This window comes from Anas acuta, chromosome 4 (genome assembly GCF_963932015.1).
Source record: "Anas acuta chromosome 4, bAnaAcu1.1, whole genome shotgun sequence".
In the NCBI taxonomy this organism is placed as follows: Eukaryota; Metazoa; Chordata; class Aves; order Anseriformes; family Anatidae; genus Anas; species Anas acuta.
This window is the reverse complement of record NC_088982.1, coordinates 8,194,552-8,213,091: the sequence shown is the minus strand read 5'-3', so window position 1 is coordinate 8,213,091 and position 18,540 is coordinate 8,194,552. Positions and strand designations below refer to the sequence as shown.

Sequence of the window (18,540 nt, the reverse complement as noted above, 5' to 3'; positions counted from 1 at the left end):
CCCTCCTTTGAATGGATTTACTACTGGCAATTAGCTTTCTGTTCCACCGGCCAAGTAGAAAACAGGATTCGTCAGGACTCTACAGTATCCTCCTTTTAATGGACTGTTTTCTCAAATCACCCAATTCAGATGCTGAGAGTTAGAAGAAGAAATAAATCGTCACAAAGCTAAAATAGTTACAAAAACACTTTGGCTGGGAGGATTTCCCTGTGGCACTTGGAAAGCCCTAAGGAGTAAAAAAAAAAAAAAAAAGGGGAACAAATCAAAGAGGTCTCCTGGCTACACCCAGGAAAAATGGGAATGCAAAACCCCAGGAACACAAAGCTTTGGTTGCTGCTGAGAGCAGAGTGCCTGTCCCAAGGACAGCCTTCAGCTGGGAGTTTGCTGGCTTAAAGGAACAGACACTGATGGGTATTTTCCTTAAAGTTTGGCCAGATTTTCATTTGTTCCTCTAATGAAAAAAAAAAAAAAAAGAAGAACAAAAAGCAACTACCATCCATATCTGTCTCACAGTTCTGCTTTTTTTTTTTTTTTTTTTTTTTTTTCTGAAGTAGAGAAAAACAACCTAATGAAATGTCCTCCACTTCAACATCAGTGGTTCCTGAAGACGGGGAGTGGGGATGCTGATGTCCCCAGACATCCTGTGGGAGCTCCTTGATTGTGCTGAAGCACCTCAAGGATGCCTACACAGATGGTTCCTGTTCTCCCGGGTGCCAAAGGCTTCGTGTTGGTCCTGCTTTACTCAAGAGGAGGCCAGCAATGAGCTCTCGGCAGCCCACACTCAGTCATACCCAGCCCACCTCACCCAACCGTGGTGGCCAAACACGGTCAACTTGGACCTCTTCCTACACATGGCAGAGGGATGGGACACTTGATGGGCTGATCCTAGGGGAAGCACAACCATGGGTTGTCCGTTTGGTGTCTGCCTCCTGTTGCCTCAAGAGTGGTGGCCAACTCAGCCCCAACTTTCGGATCCATAGGGTGACAAGCTGGTTTGGGAGAAGTGAGACCAAAATCACTGGCTGCACAGAGTAGCAGCAGTGTCCTGGCTTGGTGTCAATAGGCCGATCCTGTCACAAAATGGTTGAGGTTTTATATTTGTGCTCCTCGTGCCCAAGGAAATTAAAAAAAAAAATCATCACTGTAGTGTGTAAATGACAACCACAACTGGCTGAAACCAGTGGAGGCAGTTATGGAAACTGAGGCTTAGACTGAGGCTTCCCAGCTTCCCAAAGGCCTGAGCAAAGCTCATCCCCAGCCTCCACTCAAGGAGGACTGGGTCCCAGAACCATGCCAAAATGCACAAAACCCAACACAGAGAGGTCCTGAGCAAACCCAAGCTCTTCAGGCATCAGCACACCATGTTGGCCTTCCTGGACCAGACCGCTCGTCTGGGTCCTCCTCTACACTCATTTCCTTCCTAAAATCCTTCAAAAACTCATCATGTTGAGAGTTCTCGACCTCAGGGCAGGTTTTCAGCGATCTGGTGCATGCTAGCAGAACATGCAGCACCTTTTCAGTGCCCTTGCAGACGTTTTTTTTACAAGACGTAGTCACCAGGCCCAACAGTTGAGGTTCACCTCAGAGGAAGTTTCTATGAGATGCAGACCTGGAATAGTGGGAATACAATTCCCAGGCTGGTCCAGGCGGGTGCCTGTGATGCCTTCCTGAAGTGGGTTTTGAGATCACACGGTGCTAGAAAAAATTTGCCATAAGGCCCCAACCTTTCCCCTTCGGTTCACAGCTATGCAGCCACCAAATCCCAGCGCCTCTGCGTTTCCCTTGCACTTCTCATGTGCGCTCCTCTAATCTTCATTTAATGCAGGCAGCTGGCTGTAAATACCCCAGAACAATGACTTTAATCCTAAGTATCCTGGAGCCCCCCTTCCTCCCTGCGCCAAAACTGACAAAAAATAAAAAGAACAGCCTCATGACAGCAAGATGGAGAAATCCAGGCTAGCCACTGGGCCAAAAGAGCAGAAAGGCACAATGAGCTAAATTTTGCCTGGCCCGCTAATTAAAAACGGAAGCGACCATACTCTGGAGCCAGCGATGGGAGGTGGGGGGAGTTTTCATGCTATTCAAAACCCGGCTTCCAACTGGGACCATATTCACTCCACATTAATTGTCATTCCAACTACGAGTGTCCTAGTTTCAAAATGAAAACTACTCTCCAGCATAGCTAGTGAAAACCAACACCAGTTTCAAGGCATTAAACAAAATTTATTGATTGCATTTTCCCACCCACTAAAACTTTAATAAGCATTAAACCTCAAACTCCTGGCCCTGTTTCCTCCCTCTACCCTCTCTCTCCATAAAAAGGGTCAGGCCCCTCTATATGGAGATTAGGGCTTAATGTTTGGTATTTGTTTATGAGCCTATCAATTGCCTCTATTTCAGGGGGGGAAAAAGCACATCTGAAAAAAAAAAAACCTCTGGTACACACGGATTAAGAGAGGGCAAAGGTTTAGGGTAGTTTCTTTTTTTTTTTTTTCAACTGATTGTGGGTTTTAGATATATTACTGATCACGTTTACAATGAATGAAAATAAGTAAATATTCCCCTCTTTGCAAGCTTCCCTTGAGCTACATAAAATGGCATTTTTCAAAGATCCCTATTTCTCAGTAATAAGACACAGAACTTCAAGGCCTCTCTGCTCGCTGTTTTCAGCTGTGTAAAAGGGAAAAAAAAATAATTTGGGGGCCACTCTGTCTGCATTCTTAGCAAAGAAAACAAAGGCCAAACATTTGAAATGCAAAGGTCAGTGATTAAGCCCAGAAATCCATATCTAGGCATCAAAATGAATAGCCAGATTTTAAGAGTGCTTAAGTGCTTTAAATGCAGAGCCTGACCTGGCTCAGCATCTTTCAAAACCAAGCCTGTTATTTCAATGCCTCAAGCGAGATGGAGGTGCCAGGTACCCAAATTGCAGAAGTCTAATCTCCTTTTCGTGAAGGCTGAGCCGTTGTAATCTAAAGTCGCGAATGACAAACCAAGATTTTATTAGTTAGAAAGCACATCTCACTAAATCTGCAACACTTTGCCCTTCTGCTAAACTCAACACTTACTGCCTTCAGCGTTACGAGAAAGAGTTTTGAGAGATGGCAAAAGAAAAGCGGTTGTAGAGAATTCTTTTATTTCTCCTCTTTAAAGAAGGCTGCTGAAGGGATTAGACAGCTTGGAGTTCACTGCTCTGTTAAATCAACCTTACAGTATTTTTTCAGCTTGTTTGACTTGCTGTTTCTGTATACATTTTGTGTTTTCACCTTTCTGCATTCAAATCCCATGCTAGCGTTTGTTCTGGGCTTCTCACAGGAAACTTGGTCAGCTCTTTATTTGTATTAAGTCTACGGAGTTATAGAAAACAGACTTGGAAAACAATCCCTAAATTAGCAGGACTTACCGGCATACATGCCTAGGCGCACACACACGGAGCGCCGCATACCATCCTACCCGAACGCGGCGTTTTATCATTTCCAGCAGCAACAGCAGGGCATCGGGTTCAGCAGCACGGACCTTTTAATGGTCTCGTGCAACCGTATCTATTACAGCGGGTTTCTGACTGCACGTAATAAATTAAGAGAGAGTTCAAGGAAGTCATGCGTGTCTCAGTTCCCACTCCCTACAAACTGCTTTAATGCTCCCAAATAATCATCCGCTAGGAACTGAACCACGGTAGGCTCCAGAAATGCCAGCAGCAGGTTAGACAGCTCCACGCGCAGCTATTTTAATGCATCCATACGGAAAGGCACTCTCTGCAGAGCATCCTGCAGCAGGACACAGCTGGTCCTGCCTGCAGGAGCCTGGGACCTTCCACAGGCTCTCTCAGGCACCTGCCCCATCCTCTGTGGTCTGAGCTTCTCAGCTTTTCCCTTCCTTCCCCCGCAAAAAAACATGTCTAAAATCTCTTCTTTCTGCAAGAGAGCTCCCAAACATCCCTGTGCGACAGATGCCATTGCGACAGCAGGGTTGGTCATTGCAATGGGAAAGAGGAAGGAGGAAGCAAAGAGCCATTTCTCTTCTGCAGACAGACATCGTGGGACATAAATCTGAGGCCAGTGGCCACACACGGGCTGGATTTGTCTGAAAGTCAGGCACTGATGGCAAGCTCCAGTGGGGCTCCCTTGGGTGGGATGGGTGGACGAACTACCACAACCCAGCAACACAAGCCAAGACATGAAGTCGGACCCTCCCCACATATTTATACCTATTTCTTCACGAAGATGTATGTATCCATACAAAGAGTGAGAGTTGCTCATAGCAGTGAGACCATTGAGCAGTTCAGACCCACAAGTGACCCAAAACCTGGGCTCTGGTCCCTTCACTCCCTCTCGGAGGACCGGCATCTAACTCATCATCATCTCCTCTTCCTCCCGACCCCGAGACACCGTGTGCTGCTCCTACAGCTCCTCCTCACCCCAAAACCAGTCAGGCTCAAGCAGCGGCGGGTGTCATTCCTGCAAAGACTGCACTGCTTGTCCGTGCCTCATTTGCTATGCACTGGGAGCAGGGGGGCGGAGGGGACGAAAACCTCCACTTCAAACATTTACGCATATTTTGAAAGCACCTGAGAAGGCTTCAGGCGCCTTCTGCCAGGACTAGCACATTCCACCGACACGATTACCTTATCCAGAGGGCTCCTGGCAGGAAGCATTTGCCTTGTGTGTGGGGTTGTGATAACCAGAATCAGGCTGGCAGACCAGTTTGCAGGGCTGCAACCCACCAAAGAAATTGGAGCAGCGGGGACAAAGCTGTCCCTTTTTCCTGCACCAAGGGAGAGAAGGGTACAGGGGAATTGTGCCCCCCAGCTGCCTGTGTGGTTCCTCTCCCTCCATGAATACATCCCAAGGAAGATGCCCACTGCTTTCTCAAATCCCCCACTGCCAGCAATGAGGGAGAAATCTCATTTCTCCACTAAATATCACACAGGTTGGAGTCCCTGTACAACTCAACAAACACGTGCAAAGACTGGTTTTCCCTTTTTTTTTTTTTCTTTTTTTTCTGGGCTGCAAGCAGGTGGTTAAATCAGGGGCAGATCCCAAAGCATTTCTGGGGCAGGATGCTTCAGATTTGGGTTTTCTTTGCCTCTGTGTCTAAATGACAGCAACACTAATCGAACCACTGGCCAAAAGAAATTGAGATGCGACCCTTTCGCCCACACTCTGGGGGCTCCCATTTGCTGGAGCCTCTTGCTCTCCTCTAACAAGGGGTAGAAGAAATGATGGCAAGAGAAGGTGCCACAGTCAAGGTGCCTCTCTCTGAGATACCCAAGGCTGAATGAAAGATCTAGGATTTGTAACGTAGTATCTACACTGAAATTCTATGGTATTTACTGTATTTATACGGTATTTCAGCTAGGCTGGGAGCTGAGGATGCAGCTGTGTGAGGACAAGAACATGGTTTTACTGGGGATCTCCAAAGCAAACATCAGCACGCCCCAATAGCATTTTATACTCTTGCTCCCTAGGCAGGGAAATCAGGAGCCTGGAAAGCCTGAAACTTATTTTTATGCTTAATTACAGTTCTTGAGTGCTTGACACCAGGCACTCACTCATTACGCTTTTGACACTGATGCCTTTGGGCTCACGGGGAAGGAACGCTTCACGCTCGGCCATCACTCACTACATTTGCAAGCGTTTAACGCAGAAGAAGGTGGCTGATGGATTTGTAGCAATTTCAGGAAAGGATGCAGAGAGGACACCATCTGCTCTTTCTTACTTTTTTTGCCTTCCTTTCTGCAATTTATCAGTTCGCGGACTGGGAGGCTGAGGCTCCTCTTCCCCCATCCCTGCAAAGGAGAGGCAAGGACGAGGGGCGCGATGGGCAGGGGGAGCTCTGGGCTGCCCGCTCACCAGGCACCCAACCCACCGCACGCTGCAAGAAAGAGGCTCTCTGAGTTTTCCCTGAAAAAACAACAACAAAAAAACTCTTTCATGTAAAGCTGCAGGAGCGTGCGTAACACGCTGGCTGTAAAATGAATATACTTTTTATTTTATTTTGCAAGTGTTCCCCCCTGTTCCAAATGCACTCGTTCGTGCCTTGCGCAGGAAATACCAGCTAATTTATGCACCTCCATTTACTGCCCCCCCCCCTACTTCTGCACGAATCCCCAGCTATTAACATAACTATTTAAACTGGACATGTTTTCTTAAACATTCCTCCTCTTTCATAAACTGCCAAGTGACAGTTGTTTACTGTCAACAAGCCTGGGTACTCCAAGACAGGGAGAAATATGCCCTTTCAAAAGGCAGACATATCGGCTACCAAAAGAAGATTAAAATCTGGTGTTTTTCTCTTCTCCCTCCCCAAAAATGCTTTATTCGTGTGGGCTCCACGTGATACAGATCAGCAGAGATAACGCTATGTTTAATTCCGATCATTCTTTTAATTAAAGATTGGCTTATGGAGGATTTATCTTTGGTTGCACATGCTAGTCGTCAGTGCACACTCCAAACTCCCTAATCTTCCCACTGCAAATGTTCCCCCCCCCCTCTTTTTTAGCTCCGATACCCTGAGCACATCTCGGGGAACCAGTGTGCTAATCTTGCACAGACCCTGCTATCGGCCACAAATAAAACGCTTGCCCTGGGGATCTATACAGAGAAGTTAAAAAATTTAGGAGGGAAAAAAAAAAATCAAATCACTGTTTACTTCAAGACCTACAGTCTCCTAATAAGCTGCTGAAATATTTTGCTGGGAGGGAATTTCTTGCATTTGAGTCTTGCACATGAAAGCAGGGAATAGGAAAAAAATACAACGCAGTTCTCTGAGAAAACCATTTTTCCATGCTTGCAAAGTGCTGGGGAAGCTCCTCCAGGGTTTCTGTGCTGTGCCATGGTGGTTCCTCGCCGAGTGCTGCTGCTGTAACCCACATCATGCCAACTCTTGGTGGGGACAGCACGGTGACACCCCAGAGCACCATGCAGAGGGGTCCGGGCAGTGTTGGTCGCTCAGATGCCACCAATTTGCATCCAGGCTGGATAGGGGGCATAAAAACCTGCAATGGCTCGGTGCAAAGGCAGCTGCTGGCCAAAAGTGAGATGGAAAAATAAGATCCCGGAACAGCTTGTTCCCAGGGGGACGGGAGGTCTGGGGATGGCCCTAAAGCAGCAGAGGCAGGCACCTCCCCACCTCCCTAAAGTTTCCTCTGCTTGTTAAAATGTTTGGGTCATTAGAAAACTTTGCGAACAATCCCCGCTTATGCTAAACAGTCGCTCCCACCACGATCTGTTCAGGGCTCCAGCCTGCTCCCTTGGAAATCAATGGGGGCTTTTTTGCTCAGGATTCAATAGGCGCAGGATCAGGACCTCATTATGATTTTTACAGGACTACAAGCAGCAGCGAACGGTGAAACCCCCGAAACAAAGCAACAAACCCTCTGAACCGGGAGCCAAAGTCACCCCTGAAGGGCCTTTACAAACTCTGCCAAGCATCCAGATAAAGTGAAAAATCCCAATTCTCGGGAAATTTCAGTTGTTTGACAGGAAGAGCAGGAGGTTGACGAGGGCTGGTCGCATCATCTGGACCCAGGAGCATCTCCCGTACCCCCTTGCCCTCAAAAGAAAAGCCTGGATAGGTGTCTATTTTACTTTCCCCTGGGAAAACACCCATCTCCCTCCAAAACCCACACAAATCAGCACATTGCCACGGAGCAGCCTGATGTTTTAAGGCACTCCAGCAGCTCGTGGGATGACCACCGCTGGTCCTGGTGGCGTGGTGCTCTCAGGGCACGCTGCCTCGGGCACGCAGGGCAGCCTGCGCGGTTTTCCAGCTGCAGATCGCAGCCCCAGACTGCGTCCTTCCCTCACCCGAGAACTTGGAAGGCTTCTCCCTTCTGAGTCATTAATACTTTTAACCCCTCGCAACCTGCAGAGATGGCACGGCCCCAAAATCCCACAGATGCTCGACGTGTAAGCACATGGTAATTGTTTTGCATACGGCTCGGCGCGATAAAGAGACTACAGCGCGCTTCCAAGGTTTAATATAACCTTCCTATTGAACCGAGTCTTTATCTTCCCCTCCTCTCTGGGCTTTGAGGAAGCAAGGCCAGCTCAGTGAAGCTAGCTCCCCCTCTGCTACAAATACCACACCTTTTTTAGATGAATACATCTGAAACTGAAGCGGTTACTGGAGAAGTGCTTTCTCGCTTTGCTGCGCTGCAATTCTTCAAAAATAAAAGCTTCGCTAAGTTGTGTAACCTGAGCGTCACAGCAAAAAAAAAAAAAAAAAAAAAAAAGAAACAAGGAAAAAAAAACAATTTAACTGCTGGGCTTGTCCCTATCCACCTGAACGCTGCAACCCCCCCCAGATAGCCTATCAGAATGATAGGGCAGGTTTACGTCTGATTACCTTTCACATTTTAACTACGAAGTTTACCAAAGGTTTTACTCTGCTCGTATCTCACAGTTCTTGTTTGCTTTTGATATTACAGAAACTTCCTGGTCATTCAAGCCAAGGAGCTGATACTTTAGGGGGAAGCAACATCAGGAATACCGCATTTGCCACAGGAATAAAAGCCCTTCTTCACACATCCAGAGCTTTAAATCATATCTACGGCACTTGGCAACCTGAGCTGCGAGCTATCGGGAAGGGGGCGCTGGGGCTGTCAGCTCCAATTCAGGGAAAAAGCACATTTTTTTACGAGGTCACCAGATAAACATGCCAAAGAGGGGCAGACAGCAAACTATGTTTAGCTATGATAAGCTACGTAGGAGGCCTAGGTAAAAAAGCCCAGGTATCACAAGGTAATTTAAGGTGCTTTCAGCATCGAATGTGTCTTCAGACACGGTTTTAGCCTGCATTTTGCCCAGGGGGTGCTATGGGATTTACTCTTCCAGCAGCCCAGGCTGCCCGCTTGCAGGGACCAGGCATAGCTTTGCCCAGCTCCAGCCCCGTTTGCTGAAAAAAAAAAAAGAAAAAAGGTGGGTGTATGGAGAATTTGTAACGAGCCACTGTCCCCTGGCACCCGGCCTGGTACGTGGAGGGGAATTAAGTTTATAAACCAAACAGTGTTCAGAGGGATGAAACAGCAAACGCTGAAAGCCATCCACCAAACCGCGCTGCCGAACGGCTCGCAGGGTGCTGAGTCAGCAGGCTGTTTCAGGCTGCTTTTCTTTTCTGAAAAAAGCAGAAAAAGGTATGCAGAGCCAGACAAACCGACTCCTGGGGCACAGGGAAAGTTACAAGCATGTAGAATGCTACAAACAAGAGGTAAGTCCTTTCAGATGAGGAAACAGAATGAAATTAACATCGGTTTAATCGATCCCTGTGCATCAGGTCCAGCCCAGCTGGGAAAAAGTCGCCCAGCTAGGAAGGGAATTTCACCTGCCTTCCTTCTAGAAATATCTGAACTCGCAGCATTCCCAATTAGCATCCACGTACACTAAAAACTGCCAAAAGCTAAACTCTTGGGGACAACATGACCACTTCTTCACCTCTTCTGAAGCCTCAGGGCTCATGCCCAAGCTCCGGCACCGCATCCTGCCCCCTCCAAAAACGTCCCGGCCAGCACGGACACCAAGCTACAGCCCTGCCATGGCTCTGCCTGCCAGCTGACAGGGCACTGTCAGGAAGGTGTTGGTCTAACGCTGCTGTGAACTGGAAAATTTGTTAACTGGTCAGAAACCAGCGTCACCCCCCTGCCTTTTTGGGTCCCTGACTGAAAGAGCAGACACACGCAGTGAGCGTGCTGAGGACAGCTCTCTGAGCACACAGTCCAGAATCAAAGTTCACTTTTACTGACTATACACAAAGGGCAAAAAAATGTTTCCCAGCCTTACAGAGGCGGAAAAAGCCCTCCCCAAAATTTAACGTGAAATTTCGCTTTGTCCAGGCTGCAGGACTGGGTCCCTCTGGATGGGAACGGTCCTGGTGCAGTGGTCATGATGCACCAAAACTTCAAAACCCACGCTGGAGCAGGCTGCTGGACAGGTACGCTTTCCCCAACAGCCCTGAAGATTTGTTGGAGAGAGTCATAAAAGTTAACGTGCTGGTCAGAGTGGCTTAGTTTAATTGCATGATTTAATTAGCAGATCAACACTTCGCTAACACAATCTTCAGATTTACTTTCATCACGTTCCCTACCCCTTGGTTGTTAATGAAGCCTTAATTAAAAGAAAAAAAACACCCTCGGATTTAATTGGAGTGACCCTTGCCAATACGTGTAGAAGATGTGGGGTTACACAGCCACTGGCGAGCACGTTGGTGAGTCAGCCTCTGCCCTGGAACAGACTTTTTTTTGCTAGGTAAGGGATAGACAACCAAAAAAAGCCATATTTCATCATCCTTCACTCGTGTCCTCTTAGTTTATTACTCAATAAAACATGCTACTCTCAACTTTAAAGGCTTAATTGCCTTTTTTAGCTGCTATTATTAGAGGACAACTTTTTATCTCATAGCTGCCCACTGAATCTAAAGGGTTTCAGGTCTCGGACACAAAGTCAGAAGCACCACCAATTTATAAGGGGCTCCTTTTAGAGGGTTTAAAAACACTTCCCTGAAGGGACCACGTGAACCCCGAGCCCTGCTCCAGTGCCGTGTGGCGAGGGCAATTTCAGGGTGACCTTTGGAACATTTAGGTACACAGAGCCAGGCCGTCTGCAGCGTGCACCTCGCACCCACTGCCGGGCACAAGCTGGCTGCATAAAGCAAACTGTCCAAACCCAGAGCATCTCCTGCCATTTCCAAGCAGAGAAGTGACAGGAATCCATACGTGCCCCAGCTCGGCTAAACCCCGTATTGGCACCTTTTCCACCCTTTTGGCTCTCTGTACAACTCTTTCAATGCGCGTACACATCTCCGGTTGCTAACTCCCGAATGCTAAGGAGCCCCGAAATTCCCCTTTTTTCACGTATATTGTAGGCAGACAGACACTTACAAACCAGCTACAGGAGACAGGCCAGTTATCAGGAGCTTTTAAAAGCGAAACGCTGCCGTTTCAGTCGGTCTGCTCTCTAAGAAAACAGCCAGCGTTACTTGACATTCACAAATCGTACGGAGTAATATCTTTATCTGAATACTAATGCAAATTGGACGGGCTTTTTTATATTGATGTCTATTCTGTGGCTGCTGAATAGAGTGACCGCATGCTCAAGGCTGCAAAGGAGTTCACTGACCTCCCTAATCATCTCTGTCATAGCCCCTGAATGACATACACATTCAATCCTGCCTCGCCTCTCTACTTTCATTCATAAAAAAAGAAGGGGGGGGTGGAAAAAAATTGACATTGTTCTTCCTGCAGCAGCCCCGAGAAAGGGAGAGAAGAGAAACTCGGCCCAGATGAGGCCCCTGGTGTTTTTAGTTTAGCTTCTATTCAGCAACAGCCCCGCCATCTGCCTCCTTCCTGCCAACAGCCGAACACCTCCCTGCGGAGATGTTAAAACCTGCACCCCCTCCACCTCCGCTAATAGCGAGTATTCATATTAGCAAACATACACATACCTCCAGAATGCCTCCCTTCAATGTGTGTTTTATGTAGCTGAGTATAGGCACAAAGCAGTAGCTGTTATAGCCTTCACAGCCCCGTGTGGAGAATTAGATCACTGGGGAAAAATCCTTCCAAGCCCCTTTATGGAAAATAAGGCCTTAGACTGTAAATGCAAAGCCCAGCGAACAACAACCCTCAGTAATGAGCCAATACCCCATGGCCCATTTGACCAGGAGAAAGAATTTGCTTTTTTACCATGCCGTTCAAAGGCTGAAAAGCAAAACGTGTTTTTGCTCGGCGCGGAAGGTTTATATCCTTTACAGTTGCTTTTGCACAACCTCTCTCCCACCCCGGGTCGGGTGCCGCTGCCCGGCTGAGGCGCCGGGCGATGCTCGGCTGCTGCTTCCCCGCGCACGTGGCATCGCAGTGCCTGCCCTCACAGCCCCCGTTGCAAGCCCCCAGTGCTTCAGGTTGATGGGACAGCCTTGGGACATCGCTAGGTGGCATGGGGACCCTGGAGCCCTCCGCTCGGGGGCCCGATCCTGGCTCCTGGGGGGGCTTTGCCAGCGACTCTGCAGCGAGCGAGCCTCATCAGAAGGATTTCCGCGGGAAATCCCAATGCATGGCCGAGCTCCCCGCTGTCCCAAATGGGATGTCATCCCCCTGGTCCCCTGGTACAGCCCCAGTGCTGAGTCCCGCAGCAGGCTGTGACACCTGGGTGCTGACACGGGGCTGCTGCTGGCTGCCCGCACCCACCTCAGCCGCCCTGACACGGCGGCGGCGATGTTTGCCCCGTAAATCAGTTCTTTTGGCTGTGAAAAATGAGCCAAACGAGTTACACTAAGAATCTGGTGTTTTATTAGGACTTTCTTGAAAACAAAACCAACCCCCGGTGTGATTTATAGCTTTAACCAAAAGGGGTATGAAAGTAATGCCCCCACCCCCAGCCTCCACGAAGCCCATTTATTCCCCTGTCACTTTTTTGGCAACCAGGCTTCAGACCCTTTCGTGAACAATGGAAACTTTTCTGCCGGGTACATGCAAGCTGGAAGACGGGGGGCTGCGAGGGGGCTCCCGTCCATTAAACAGCTTCGAAAAATAAACAGCGACTCAGGTAGCAGCTGAGGCGGATCAGCGAGAGGCGGCGTTTCAAACCGGGGGTGATGCGTATACATTTTTTTTAAGACTCGGTGACTTTTTTTCCCTCCTTTTAGGCCACTCGACGGGGTGGGGGGGGGACAACCACCCCTTGAGCCACCTCCTCGCCTCCCTCAGCCCCCTTATCCAACCCCTGCCCACCGACCAAAGGAGGCGAAGCCCTTACCTGCCGGCTGCCCGCCGCTCCTCTCCGCCGCTCCTCCGCCTCTCCGCCGAGCCGATGGCAGCCCTCCGACGGCCGCCGCCAGGCAGAGGCACCAGACGGAGCCCCAGGCCGCCCCCATGCCTCCGGCACGGCGCCGGGGGAGCGGGGCCGCCGCTGCCTCCCCTCGGCCGCCTCCCGTCTCAGACATCCCCCGGCCGCATGCTGGGCGCCGCTCAGCGCTCCGCTCCGCCGCCGCGCTGCGGGGACAGGCAGGGAGGGAGCTCAGGGGGGGCACGGGACCCCCCCCGGCACACGCACCCCAATATGCACACCCCAACAGCCCCAGCCCCGGGCACACGCACCCCAGTGCACGCACACCCCGATGCATAACCCCCTCCGGGCATGCACACCCCGACACGCCACCCCCCTAGGGGAGAAAAGGGGTGGGGGGAGGTAAAATAGTGAAATAAGTAGGAATGGAATAAGTAGGGGGAATGGGGTAAGTAAAAGTAATGAGAGTAATGGGATAGTTTGGGTAATGAAATAAATGAGAATGATGAAATAAGAGCAATGAAATAAAGGAGGAGAGTGGAACGAGAGTAATGAAGTAAGTAAAAATGAAGTAAGTAATGAAATAAATAATAATGGAATAAATAATAATGAAATAAATAATAATGGAATAAGTAATGAAATAAATAAGGATGATGAAATAAATAAGAGTATATAAAGTGTGTAAGAGTATATGAAGCGTGCAAGAGCATATGAAGTATGTAAGAGTATATGAAGTATGTCAGAGTGAGAGTAACTAAGAGTATATGAAGTATACAAGAGTAAATAAATAAGAATAATGAACTAAGCGCAAGAAAATAAATAAGAATAATGAAATAAATAAGTGATAAAGTGAGAATAATGAAATAAGAGTAAGAAAATAACTAACGAAGTATGTAAGAATAACAAAGTAAGGATGCAATAAACAGTAAAAGAAATAACGCCAGAATAAGCGATAAGAAAGACGAATAGTGACAAAATGCGGGACCCTAAGACAAAGCATCGGGGGATCGCGAAGCACCGCTCCCGCAGCGGCGTTGGGCAGCACGGAGCGGCGCCTACCTGCGCAAGCCCCGCGGCCGGCCGCGCACCGCGCATGGAGCCGCTGCTGCCTTCTCCTCCTCTTCCTCCCCCTTCCTCCTCCTCCTCCTTCTCGTCCTCCGGGTCCCGGCCGCGGTGCCGGCCGCCCTCCCTCCCTCCCTCCTCCGCCGCGGCGCTCCGGCGTCTGCCCGCCGCTGCTCGGGCGCGGAGCGGGGCGGCCGCGCTGTCCCCGCCCGCCGGGCCCCGCCGCCCGCCCCCGGCCGCCCCCGCTCCGCCCCGCAGCCGCGGGGGGCCGCGCCCGCCGCCCGCGCTCCCCTCCCTCCGAGCCCGGCCCCAAAAAGGGAGAGGGAGAGGGAGAGGGAGAGAGAGGGGGGGGCCCAGCCCCAAAAGGGAGCCCGGCCCCAGAAGGGAGCCCGGCCCCAAAAAGGAGCCCTGCCCCAGAAAGCAGCCCGGCCCCAAAAGGGAGCCCGGCCCCAAAAAGAAGGGAGTCCGGCCCCAAAACGATGCTTCCCCCCTCTCCACCCCCCCTTCCCCGTCCCCCACCGCTCTGGGATGTGAGGCTGGGGGAGGTCGTCTCTTAGGGAAGGGGGATTTGTTAACGTGGGGAGGGCAGTGGGGTGCGTGTGGGACCCGGCGCTGTGTCGCGGCACGCTTATTTATTTATTTATTTTAAATTTTTATTATTTGGGGATTTTCTCCTGGAGAGGCAAGAGTGGCGTTTTGGGAGCTGCTGCAGTTTGGGTGAACGGGGGTGGTGGTAGCGGGGGGGGGGGGGTCCAGGTGGGACGGGGCTTTGGTTCAGCCCCGGGATGGGTGCTGGGGAAAGGCACCGTGCCCACAGGGCTGTCCTGCTGCGCCCCATGGCGAAGCCCCCGGTGTGCTGCCCACGCTCCCAGGGACTCCCTCCAAACACCCAGCATCGCTGGTTTCGTGTGGATGGGAGTAATCGCATCCCCCTTGGGCTCTGCGTGCCTGCTGTCGCTAACCCAACCAGCTACTCCAGTAAAACCTGGTTCAATGTCTCCTGTATCTGAGCAGCTGTGATTTCGGGTGCTGCGGTCATCTCAGGCACCCCCAGCCACAGCGACGCGCACCAGCCACTGCCAGCGAGCCACCCGAGCTGCTTCGCGCCGAGAAGTCACAGCTCTGCTTTAATCCCCTTGAAGTAGCAGCTCGTTCACCAAAAATAGATGCAAATATTATCAGAGCTGAAAACGCTTGGCATCAGGGGCCCAAAAAGACTGAGAGCTCATGTTAGAGCTGAGCCAGGGTTTTTTGGGTCCCAGCGCTGTGCTGAAATCCAGGGGAGCGGGGAGGTTTCGCTCCCAGCGCCGTGGAGAGGTTTGGGGTTGGCGCTGTTGTTGCCGAGACCGGGATCCGTCCTGACACCTTTATCAGGGGCAGGGAGACTCTGACATCTCAATACTGCCGCATTGTGTGGGGAGGCATTGAGACGGGGCCGCCGCGAGGAAATCCTACATGTCAGCGGAGACCCTCGCCGGTGACACCGGCAGTTCAAATGAAAACAATGGAGGGAAAAGCAGACGGAGAAAGGAGAGTGCGGTGGTTTCACCGTCACAGAGATGCCTTGGCAGCGTGTCAAGCTGCACGATGTTTGCTCTCGCAACTGCTGCGCTGGAGGTGCCAGAAAATCGATAAAAATAAAAACAGCGGCAGCGGCGTAATTATAGTGGGGACAACACCGCGCCGTCATTGCCGTCATTGTTTTGAAGATGACTTTTTGGAAAAGCAGGGCCAGATTCTGATCTCGTGTGAAGTCAGCAGGGGAAGAGCGACACCCGTTACTGTGACTAATATGAGCCCCGTTCTCCAAGAGCAGAGCTGCAAAGAGGATCAGGAGCTTCCTAAGCCCACAGCTAAAGCCAAAATGCGATAATTTGGGGTGGTTTTTATGTGCTGTGACCGTGCCACTACATCAGGTGAAGCCAAAGGCATTCATGATTGTCCTAGAGCGGGGTAATAGGATGGAAACGGCCGATCCCAACCAGGCAAGTCTTAATGTTGCGGGGAGATGAAGGTCCGCATCTCAGATCAAGTCCTTTAATGGTTTTGAACTGTTTTTCATTTGGAGGAAAACTAAAGGCTTATAACATTTGGAAGCCCTTTACAACAGGAAATCAAAGAGGGATTGGGATAGTCCTGCATGAAGGACTTCAAGGTTCACAGTTTTCCCCAGAGTGGGATATTTTTAGGTTTCCCGTTGGGTAACCTCCGGGGCAGCACGCGCAGACCCGATTAAGCGCAGATTTCCTGGTGTTGCTTTGTCACTGTGTGGCCACCGCAGCGGAGCCCGGGCTGCAGTGCCGTGCGCTGGAAACGACGGCTCTGGACTGCATCTCAGCCACTTTCTTACTATAAAAAATCCCATGTACTAGTAAATCCTGCACAACACAATTGCATTTTTTTAGGACTACTACGCTATAAGCCATATATTTAGCCCCAGCGTTTTCCTTCCACCTCAAGCTAGGAGCGTGTACTCCCCTGCATGCTGGGGTACTCTCACTGCTGATGTTTGTTCTCCTTTTACCCTTTATAAGCTTTCCCTGCCCAGAACTTTATATTCGGTTAGCCTCTTAATATCCAGAGCTGTCAGTGATGAAAATCAACCCCCTTTCAGCAGCTCAGGGATGGCGAGCGGCTGCTCTCTTCCAAGCGAGCAGCTGAAATACGATGTGATCAGTGATGCTCTCGGTGTCTGAGCTGATCACCATCGCCTCCGCCTGCCCAGATCCCACCAAGGTGGCTCTCTTGGGAAGGGGCTTGGGGAGCTTTGCAGGCTCTGAGGGCACAAACAGGGCTAAAACCCCTCTTTGTGCCTTTCCAGAGCCCTGCCCAGAAGGAGGCTGCTAATCCCTCCGAAAGTGCGACCCGTTGATGGTCTCAAAACAAGTTAAATGCAGGCTGCTGTCAGCAAAATCGACTGCAGGTGTGAGTGCTGTGAGCAGTCCCTTCTGCCTCTCCGTCCAGAAGGTGGGGATGGGACAGGCTGTGAGATGCCTGTCCAAAAGCCTTTGGCGCCAGGGCTCCTCATGAGTCACCTTTGGTGACGTTGCTGGATGAGAGCACGGGATGATGTGGGTTGGGATGGCATGAGCGTGCTGAGGGCATGCTGCAGGAAACAGTTCCTGCATTAATACTGAAGGCAGAGCAAAGAAGAAGGCTGAGCTTTGCTACAAGTTTTAATATGCTGGGTGAGATTGACCAGAATTACAGCGAAACGTGGTCACACGAGCCTGAATCATATCGGGTTAGGTACACAGAATAAACATCACCAAATATTTCTTATCACAGCTAGGACCCGTGAGCCAGACTAGTGCTGCAGCCCTGCTTTAGCAGCTCTTTAACAAGCTGCTCCTTCAGCCTGATGGACTGCTGTGAGGTTACAGGAGACTGGATTGAAATATTGGTTAAAGTGTGTGTGGGTAGAAGCCCAAATTGCCCACCCTTAGCACCAAAGGGTTAAGAGCAGCAGCGGAGGCAGACCCCGGGATATGTTTCCAGAGCTCACGTCACTATCCATTTATATCATTCAGGTGCATTGGAATGGCTAAACCAGTTTTTATTAGCTAGCCAGCCCAAAGGACTGCGTTTCTGAGTGGGTTTATTGAATTTCCAGCCCATCATCCTTGTTGCTAAGATTAAGGGTCCAAATGATTGTCAGGGCAAACGCAGCACGGGGTTAAGCCACCCCATGAAGGCTTTCTCTGCGCCTGCACATGGATCCCCTGCAAGGTGGCTGCAGCACAGCCTCACCCTGTACAAGTTTTGCCCCATGGAGCAGTGTGGAGAGATGAGAAATAGATGGTCCCAGCAGGGGCTGAGCAATTTGAAGTGAAAAAGGAAGGAGTGATCCAGAGAGATGCACAATGCCTCTTCTGCAGGAGCTGCGTACGGGGAGGTGCTGGCAGAGGTAAGATCATTTGGCAGCCTGGCGAGCGAACGATTGGAGGAAGCAGGGAGGAAAAAAAAACTGGAGAGAGCCTGTGGAGGGTGTGAGAAGCACAGATTTCAAACCGATCTTGAAATACTGCTGACTCAGCAGAACTGCTGCGCGTGCAGCGTGGGGCTGCTGCGGGGTCCCCTTGACAAATACTTCTCTGAGGTGCCATTCGCCGCCAGCACAGGCTGGGTTTTCCTGGTCCTTGGAGTGAATAATGCCAAAGCTCCGGAGCCTGGAGAGGAGGAGGCAATGATCAGTTCTGCCTGCCAGATCTGCTTGTGCCATCACTGCACAGGACGGTTCAAGCAAGCGTGGGGCTGGAGCATTGCACACATGGGCTAGCAGGACACTCTTCTTTTGGGGGGCATTAAAATGAAGCCACAACCTCTTTATTCCTCTGCCACCCACAGAACGATGCCTGTGGGGCAATATTAGGGCATTACCACCCCAGCTCTCAGGCAAGTTCTCTCTCAGTGGCACGTTGTCCTGCTGCAGGCAGAGGCTGGAGTACGGGGACAAATCGGGCATTCTTCACGCTGCGTTAATACCGCCTGTGTGCTCCGCAAGCAGTGCTGACACAGTGCCCTGCCTGCCTCCTGCCTCGCCACATCGAGAGGTGACTTGTACATCCATCTCCTTGCAATCCCTGTGGCGGCTTTGTTTTCCCAGGGAGTGCGGTGCAAGCTCTGCTCTGGGTGTATTTCCCTGCAGAGATAGCGTGTATCGGGCGTGTATTGCTGTACGAAATAAATATTCTGTGAT

The 18,540-nt window shown here is 50.5% G+C and overlaps 1 protein-coding gene across 6 annotated transcripts in view; it reads right to left on the bottom strand.

The window, feature by feature from the left end:
- Positions 1 to 13,995, bottom strand: part of FGFR3 (fibroblast growth factor receptor 3) — a 55,651-nt gene extending 41,656 nt beyond the window's left edge. For all 6 annotated transcript variants that reach the window (XM_068679677.1, XM_068679678.1, XM_068679680.1 and 3 more), the window contains exons 1-2: positions 13,839 to 13,995; positions 12,750 to 12,985 (exon numbers count right to left, since the gene is read on the bottom strand). In XM_068679677.1, coding sequence (XP_068535778.1) covers positions 12,750 to 12,936 — 187 coding nt within the window. In that variant the 5' untranslated portion in view covers positions 12,937 to 12,985; positions 13,839 to 13,995. The remainder of the gene's footprint in view (positions 1 to 12,749; positions 12,986 to 13,838) is intronic.
- Positions 13,996 to 18,540: the final 4,545 nt, after the last annotated feature.